The sequence below is a fragment of the Onychostoma macrolepis genome, chromosome 13 (genome assembly GCF_012432095.1).
Source record: "Onychostoma macrolepis isolate SWU-2019 chromosome 13, ASM1243209v1, whole genome shotgun sequence".
NCBI lineage: Eukaryota > Metazoa > Chordata > Actinopteri > Cypriniformes > Cyprinidae > Onychostoma > Onychostoma macrolepis.
This window is the reverse complement of record NC_081167.1, coordinates 1747858-1757259: the sequence shown is the minus strand read 5'-3', so window position 1 is coordinate 1757259 and position 9402 is coordinate 1747858. Positions and strand designations below refer to the sequence as shown.

The 9402-nt window shown below is 37.6% G+C and overlaps 1 protein-coding gene across 1 annotated transcript; it reads left to right on the top strand.

The window, feature by feature from the left end:
• The first annotated feature begins 318 nt into the window (after window positions 1-318).
• prokr1b (prokineticin receptor 1b) lies at window positions 319-9402 on the top strand. Its single transcript, XM_058796270.1, has 3 exons — window positions 319-503; window positions 1765-2351; window positions 7793-9402. Exons 2-3 carry the CDS (start codon window positions 1882-1884, stop codon window positions 8508-8510), a joined length of 1188 nt encoding a protein of 395 aa, XP_058652253.1. The 5' UTR covers window positions 319-503; window positions 1765-1881; the 3' UTR covers window positions 8511-9402.

The window sequence follows — 9402 nt, the reverse complement described above, 5'->3', positions numbered from 1 at the left end:
TTGGTTTGTAACAGCCTTTCTTTATTCAAACATTTAAGTTGTATTTAAAAAAATAAATAAAAATGTTGAATAGGCAGGTTACATTGTCAAGGTTCCCAGCAGAGGACTGATAAAAACGTAGCAGAGATTTGCCATCATGCTTCTTCAAAAAACGTTCTGCTTGGTTTTCAACGTCAGAACGAACAAATACAGTACGCAATTTGTGCACAGTTTTTAAAATGTATTTAATTATTTGTAAGACATAAGCCAAACTGAGCTTTTATTTGGAGGACTGCACGCAGCTGATGTATAGTAGAGGCATTTGCTCGACACAGCGAACAGGTGGGAGGACTGAGGACGTCAAGGATCAGACTTTCACATTGCCACAAGAGGGAGAGAGAAGACGCTGATGTGTGTGAAGGACGGGCGAGATGCACGCATCTTCACGTGAATTACACAGATGAGACTGAAGAAACATCTCACACAAGCGACAATGACACGCAGCTCTCAACTCCTGCAAGTCGGTAAGTTTATTCACGACACGGCACGAGGAAACTTCACAGCGTCATGTTTATATTCCGCGCGCGGTGACAAGCGAATCTCGCTGGATAAAGTGTAACATTTTTAGTTTTAACTGTAACAGCTCAAACGGTTTAATATTTAAAATGTCTGTAATTATTGATGTCTATTAGTGCTATTCCACTAAATGAACAGTTTGCAGCATTAACTGCTCGAATTTAATTTCATTAAGTGAAAGGTCAGCAGACAGAATTATTGATTTTTAATTTGAAGAAAACAACAATTGTAAGAACAGTTACAGTACATTATAATACCTCTTCTGAATGTGCCATTAAAGAATATGGTGCATCATGATAAAATAAAGATTGACGTCCAGTGTTAGCTATAATGCCTCACACACATACTATTGATCATTTATATGCTATGAAATTATAATGTATTATGACTGATTGAATAAAGCATTACATTATGTATCATGAGGCAGTATGAATATCCTATGAAAGCAGAATGTTGATAGGATATTAAATGTTGTGCTGGTGCCAGGATGGCAACACATTTAATAATTCAAAATTACATTTATTTCTGGTTTGAAATAAACATCATACTCTTTTAATCTATTGTACGACCTTAAATTGTTTGAAGAGAGATAATTTTTCAAAATGGCACATTTTACACTTCCAAATGCTTTTGCTTTGCAAAGATGCATCATTTTATTACTGTTTTGTTGCCATATTTTATTTTATTTATTTATATACTTATATTTTTTTTGAAGATTTGTTTAACCGTTCACTGCAAAACGAACAATCTATGATTATTCACTCACCTTCGTGTCATACCAAAAGATGTAGCCTATGACTTTCTTTCTTCTAACACAAAAGATGAAACTGTGAATAATACGTGTTGAAAGGGAAATTACACTTTCAAGAAACTAAAAGCACCATAGAGGTTTTATAAAAGCTATATTGTGAGTCTTCTGAAGCTATGCGATAGCTTAATGTGAATTAACTGATAATTTACACACTACAGTACTACAGTGAGTCAGTGAGTTGACGAGTTCATTCAAATGCTTTTGTGAAGAGATTTACTCTTGAATAAGACTCTTTTCAGTGACACGGGTTTCCTTTTTTTGAGTGAACTGCTCTTTAAACACAATATTTCATGAATTACTTAAACACAATTATCATGCAATAAGGTCAGTGTTTATGTTTTGTGTTTCATGTGTGGCTTGTCTCCTACTGGAAATGAAATCTGAAACCATTTCAAAAGACAAGAACATTCCTGGATCATGACCACTGGCTGCTAGAAAAAGACTTGGCAACTTTACGAGAGCAGAAACCCATCAGAAACCCATCAGAGCTCACCGGCTCCTCTCGATACTCTGCCATGGACGCCACAAACATCACTCACTTGGCGGCCGTGTTCGTGAACCCTCATGGTCAGGTGCCCGTTCTGGATGTTCACGACACGTACACAGACTTCTACGACATGGACTATGGCGTTCCCGCAGAGGAGATGCCGGACACCACGCAGGGCCTGGCCTACTTTGTGGCCACCATCGTCATTGGAGCCGTGCTTGTCTGCATCATGCTGGTGTGCGGCTTCGGCAACTTCGTCTTCATAGCCACTCTGGCCCGATACAAGAAACTCAGGAACCTCACCAACCTGCTGATCGCCAACCTGGCCATCTCCGACTTCATAGTGGCTGTGGTCTGCTGCCCTTTCTTGGTGGATTATTACGTGGTCAAGCAGCTCTCCTGGGATCATGGGAAAGTGCTGTGTGCCTCCGTCAACTACCTCAGGACTGTGTCTCTCTATGTGTCCACCAATGCCTTACTGGCTATCGCCGTTGACAGGTTGGTGTGATTTAGACATCGTTCTTCAGTCCCGCTAGGCTAGACAGTGGGAAGGATAAGGAAAGCCCGGGGCTGAGTTCACCTGTCGCTTATTCGGCGGGCAAAATATCGTTGGCTTTCAGATTCATGCATTATGCAGTGAACTTCCTGAACAAAGCACTTCACATACTGCTCAAACAGATGATTGTGAGAAAATATTTCCAGCTTTCCAGTTATTCGGTAGGATTTAATCATCTGCTGTGCATCATCCTTGATAGGTAACAAATCAAATGAAAACAAGTGAAAAATACAGAGCTCTTAGAAATAAAGGTGCTTCACGATGCCATAGAAGAGCCTTTAACATCTGAAGAACCTTTCTGTTTCACAAAAGGTTCTTTGTGATGAAAGAAGGTTCTTCAGATTATAAAAGAGATGGTTCTTTAAAGAACCTTTGACTGAATGGTTCTTTGTGGAACCAAAAATGGTTCTTTTATGGCATCGCTATGAAGAACCTTTCAAGCACCTTTATTTTTAAGAGTGTATAAAGGCAACCTTAAAGCAGTCAATTAAAGCAATAAGCCTTTAAGGCTGAGTTATGATTTACAGTATAGTAGTATTCATAATGAATGATACAAAATAAATCTTTAGCTTAACTGTAAGCTCTTTACAGTTGTCAAACAATGGAACAGCCCCAAAATATTATTTCTCTCATTGTTTACTTGCTCTTTTTTTCCCTAAAGCCATGGTTTTTTTTTCCCCCTTGTGAGTGTGGCTCTGTTACGGATTTGTGGTTGTAGTCAAATTAAACAAAGGGCAGGAGAACGAAGTAGCGCCAACACACTTTTTCATTTATTAAACATTTAGCTGAGACCAAGACAAGGGGAAAACTGAGGACTTATAACAGGACGAGAACAAAAGAGCAAACAAGACAATACAAATCAGGTGGGGATGATAAACGATGATTAACTAATGACAAAGACCGGAATAAAACCAAATAAGGGCAAACAGGAAACTAGAAGGGCAGACACGTAAAAGGCTCAAAAAAGGAGATTTTTTAAAAAGATTTATTATGCAGCTCTTTTCCGTGATGCAATACTACATAAGAACAGTACTTCAAAAATAGCACAAAAAGCTTTGTGTAGGTTGTATTTCCTGTCTTCTGATGCCATACAATAGTTCTAAGTCATGAGGAAACCATGCTTTTATTCACTCATAATTTTCCCTTCTGCAAAACTTTGAAATCTCATTCGCATCTGCATTCATTAAAATGCACTATTCCAGGCATAAATTCAGATCAAAAAAATAATAATAATAACTGCGTACAGGTTTGGACTATCATGAAAGTGAGTAAATAATGATGAAATTTGAGTTTTTAGCTGAACTTTGCATAACAGTTTCTCTGAAGCCAGTATTTGTAATGTATTATATGGGCAGATCTGCACAGCATCTTACAAACTGTTACAAATCTTCTTGTAAGCAGGTTTTATAATGTGGTCATAATATTTATTAGTGGTCCTTGCTTTGATTAATGTAACTTGAGTTAAGTCTTCTTTAAAACAGCCATGAGATATCACTAATGGGTTACGACACATTTGCTATCAACCTTTCTCATTTTAATATCCACAAAACCACATTTTATTGTTTTGGATGTAAAATGGTTACCAGTGAACTTCACATTACCTTCAGCTCACAGATATGAAGAAACACTCATATTTCAAGATATGAGACTTATAATACTTATATCAATGGCTTAAATGGTTAAAAATCATCATATTCTTAAATGCGATAACCACAAATTAGATCCTTCATAATGTACTGCTATAACTGTTGATATGATTATACATGAAGACAAGTGTTTTTTATAAGGAAGTATGCATCTTTTATAATGTCTTGAGAATGCATTTATAAATACAGGCTTCATAGAAAGTGTGACCAAACTTTTCTATTAAAATCAAATGTGCGGTCACTGCTGTGTGTTTATTAGCTTCAAACATTCAGTCTCATCCATTCAGATCCTTAACTATGTTTTATTCAACAAAATCTCCCGACCCATGTCAGAATGTGGAGACGGTGCTAATGGTGACATATGGAGGACTGCTTGGAATATTTCTTTAATAATGTGAGAATCCTTCGGGCACTCAAGGAACTCTTTAAAATGCTGTCTCTGTGTGGGCTTTTTTTTATCCTTTCCCTATAAAATATGGCCAGAGGAAACAACAATTATGTGATCTTTACATAAGCCTGCTCAAACAGCTTGAAATGGAATAAAATATGTGGAAATATTGGCAATATTAATGATCAATGTTGTCCTGTACCTGAGAGCTACAGTTGTGTTAAAATAAGAGAACAAAGAGTACATTATGGATCATGTTCTATTTCTACAGCGGTTAGACGTCAGAAGCATTTTATTCTTTAAAGCTTTTGAAGTTTCCCCTGGCATTTCATATAAATAAGTCATTTTACACTGTTCTATTTTGACAGGACCCAGTTTGTTTGAACATTATTCACAGTCTTTCTTAATTCTGATAATGGTCATGTGAGAACCACTTATAATTAAATCTGCCTCGCCGTTTGACTTGACTCTAATTGACAGTCCATAATCAAGCAAAATTCAATTATGGATGGCTTACATGTGAAGCTTCTGATCTACTGATAGAAATCCTTAAATAAGACAAATGGAACACACTGAACCAGATTTGCATTTCCTTAGGGAAACGTCAGTGCTGGCAATGCAGCAGAAGAAATGTGTTGAAGTATTAGGAAACTTTAGCTTTCACACTAGACTCAAAAACACCATCACTGTGTAGTGCAAAGGTGGCAATAATGTTAAAATATATACATGAAGTTGGCATATGTTACTCTGTCCTGTACTGTAGATCTATGGGTGGGGAACAACATTACTATTTAACATTAACTGAGTAAAAGTACAGACACCATTAAATGTTTCTCCAGTAAAAGTACTTGTTTTCCATTTCACTTGAGTAAAGGTACAAAAGTACTGGATTTCAATGTGCTTAAGTATTAATAGTAAATCGATGAACCATGTGTGCTAGTTATTCTAGCCAACAGACTAATTCATTGCAAAAACGTATTATATACTAAAACATTAAACTTTAGTGTACTAAAATATCAATTTAAGTTACTGATAATTTAAGTGTGCAAACAAGTCAAATATAGCGTAATATAGTATTTTTAAAAATGAGGGAAAACAAAAATCTGTATAAATGTGTCTATAATGATACTATGCTTTAAGAAGAACTCTTTGCAAACATACTAGTTTGATATCATTTGACACTGCTACGGCAGCAGGGAAGATGCATGGGAATTCATTTGTGCTGTTTTACCTAATCATTTACATTTGACATTTACTTCACAAACAACTGAGAGTCGTGACTTAAATCTGATGTTTATTTACAAAAATAAATACTAAAATTCTCCATTAGTAACTTACATTTCCAACCATGATCTCACAGAATTCCGTGTAATGTTCACGGACTTAATTAACCTCCGAATCTGTGGTGGCATCACGGAATCGCCGAAAATTCCGTGATGGGTTCACAGAAAAAAATCCGTGATGGGCTCACAGAAGTGATACCAATGTAAGTCAGTATGCCGACGCGATAATTTATCGTCATCATTATTGTTCAGAACTGGGTAGGTTTAGGGTAGGGGTGGGTCAGGTACTCCAGTGAAAGTATAACTGCATCGGAGTCACTCTTTTTACGTGATCCGATGCAGCGCTGGTGTTGAACCACAGATTCGGAGGTTAATTAAGTCCGTGAACATTACACAGAATTCTGTGAGATCAGGTTGTACATTTCACATCATCAGTCAGACACACATTCAAGCTCCAGCAATATAAAGTTTCTTGGCTATTTTGACCAGATCACTGAATCAGTGAGTTGACTCAAGAACAGCTGCAATCTGATCAGTTCATGAATGATTCGTTAAGTGTGATTTGTTAGTCAATTCAACTGATTCATTGAAAAAAAACTAGTTATGTGTACTGTGCTAGACTAACTGAGACTGTATACTGTTGCTCTCTCGTTGGTCTGATTGCTTTTATTGTTCTCATTTGTAAGTCGCTTTGGATAAAACCGTCTGATAAATTATTAAATGTAAATGTAATGTAAATGTACTCTTGCATGGTGATTTCTTCAGCTCGATAAACCAAGGGACCTAAATATGATGTTTGTTTACCATAATCAATACTAAAATTGGACATCAGTGATTTGCTTCTCATGCCACCTTCAAGCTCCAGCATTACCCCAGTTCTTGGCTCATATTGACTAGATCACTGAATCAGTGAGTCGTTGACACAAGAACAGCTGCAATCAGATCAGTCTTATTTGCCATTGAATTGTTCAGTGTGATTTGTGGACCAATCCAACAGGTTTTTTGGAACCAGCTCATGAATCAGGCATCACTCTTGCATCTTTAGAGGGGGTGGTGATTTTTTTAAGTTCAAAATAACAACATGCCAAGTTCTGTTATGAAACTCTAGGCACAAGCTGATTGGTTCATGTTGTATATGCAGCCAGTAAGCTTACTGCTTTACATTTAAATGGCTGTTTAGCATTCACTAGAGCATTTCGCAGCACACTTTCAGAGTTCCTCTGAAACCCTCCACCTCCCCAGCTCCACCTGTATAGATCTGCTAAGGGCTATTATACTGTATATGCTATTTGTGCAGCAGCGGTATGTCTTACTCACAGCACCATATCAGCGTATGCATTGGCAGCAGCAAGTTCCTGTACTTTCTCTACAGCAGCAGGAATAATCCACAACTACAGCAATAACCAATTCAGCAGCGTAGCAGATCTATTATAACATTAACAATACATTAACATTGTCATATCCATTGCCATGCTAAAATCTTCAGAGTTGTCATGAAAGAAATGTTGTTATGCAATGTAGTGGAGTAAAAATAAGTAAAAATTAAAAGTAAAAATGTCCTAAAATTAAAGTACTCTGATAAAGTACAGATACTTGAAAGTAAAAATACTCCATTACTGTCCACCACTGCTACTAGGCATATAACACTGACACTATAATTATCTAAACACGCATATCATGACAGTGACTATGACTGAATGTGAATGTGCATGGTAGAGCACTAAACCACCCGTACGAAAATTAACCATGGTTTTATCGTAGAAAATGTGTATTAACCATGTTTTTTTGGTGTATTGATTACCATTTGTATAACCACAGTTTTACTACAAATACCATGGTTAAACTATGGTTAGTATAGCAGAACCGTGGTTAATTTGTGGTTACCATGGTTTAACTATAGTAACCATGGTTTTTTGGTTTAATTTGTAGCAAAACCATGGTTAATGTTTCATAAGGGCAGTGCAGACTGTTAAAACAGTCTGTTTTAAATGCAGGTTTTTATGGAATTTTTCTTGTAGAGAATGGAAATTGAGTGTAAGGCCACTAATCGCCATTGTTGTGTTTAGGTACATGGCCATCGTTCATCCCTTGAGGCCCAGAATGAAGCACCAGACCGCATACTGCCTCATAACGGGGGTGTGGGTTGTCCCGGTGCTCATTTCTATTCCCTCCGCGTACTTTGCGTCCGCGACCAAAGTCCCCCACGGAGCCAACCGCAGCAAGACCTTCTGCGCCCAGATCTGGACAGTGGACCAGCAGCTGTACTACCGCTCGTACTTCCTGTTCATCTTCGCCGTGGAGTTCGTGGGGCCAGTGCTCACCATGGCCCTGTGCTACCTGCGCATCTCCAGAGAGCTCTGGTTCAAGAGCGTGCCGGGTTTCCAAACGGAGCAGATCCGCAAACGCCTGCGCTGCCGCAGGAAGACGGTCATGGTGCTGATTGGCATTCTATCAGCGTACATCCTCTGCTGGGCTCCGTACTACGGCTACACCATCCTGCGCGATTTCCACCCCACGCTCATCTCTCGTGAGAGGAACTCCCTGGTGGCGTTCTACATTATCGAGTGCATCGCCATGAGCAACAGCATGATCAACACGTTCTGCTTCGTCAGTGTGAAGAACAACACCGTCAAATACTTCAAGAGGATTGTTCTCCTCCGCTGGAAATCCACCTACACCTCCAGGAAGAGCACAGATGAGACAGACATCAATCCCCACCTCACCGAATGTAGAAAGGGAGCCGAGCTGAGTGGTTTTCATGTCACCCATATTACAGATGATTAGAGAGTACTGATGATGCTGCTTCTGGGCATTTTTCTGCAAATGAATATCACCTGACTGATGTTATGTTTTAGTGTTTTTTCCTTGTCAAATGTGCCATTTTCATACTTTGTATGTATATGTGTTTATGATACAGCACAATTGATAATTTCAGTTGTTTTGCACAGATTTTTTTAATGAGTGAATTAAATACTCATCCCTTAAAGCTTTGAGAATGACAAAGAAATGGTACAATATAGAACTACTGACTTAAAGTTATTGATTATAAATATAGATTTTTTTCATTGCAAAATATTTAGATACAATTATTTAAGCATGTGTCAGGAGACTCAAAAACATTCATGATGCTTTGTGAGAGTAGCTTGGTATGCTGACCTTTTTAATTGCAAATCTATGTTGTCAAAGCCTTCTCTGATTGGTGGAGGGTATATTCTGGATTATGGGTAGTGCAGTTATTTACATTAAAATGAAAACACTTTCATTGTTAAAAATCAGTTTCTCTATGAAGAAAATGAGTGGAATTTTTACTTCAGAACTGTTTTGCTCGATTGAAGAAAAACCCAAGAACAATCTTTTTCAGCAGTATTTGTAGAAATGCATTTGTGACCTCATTTAACAACCACTCGTTAGTTTACTGTTACATAATATAGATTATTTAAAAACCAGTCTGATTACTGAGGTCCTTTATCAGTCGATGTTTTATATGTGAACGTTTATTTTTACTTGGTTCTAAAAAAAATGTGGTCATTTGCTGTCTTTTGTGTTGGTTAATACAGTATCTGCATGCATTCTAGCCAAATAAAGTAAAACCTGAGAACCAATCCATGTGTCATGTACAGTCCTCGAATTTTAAAGGCATAATTCATGAAGCTATATCGATCAGTTTAGAGGTAAT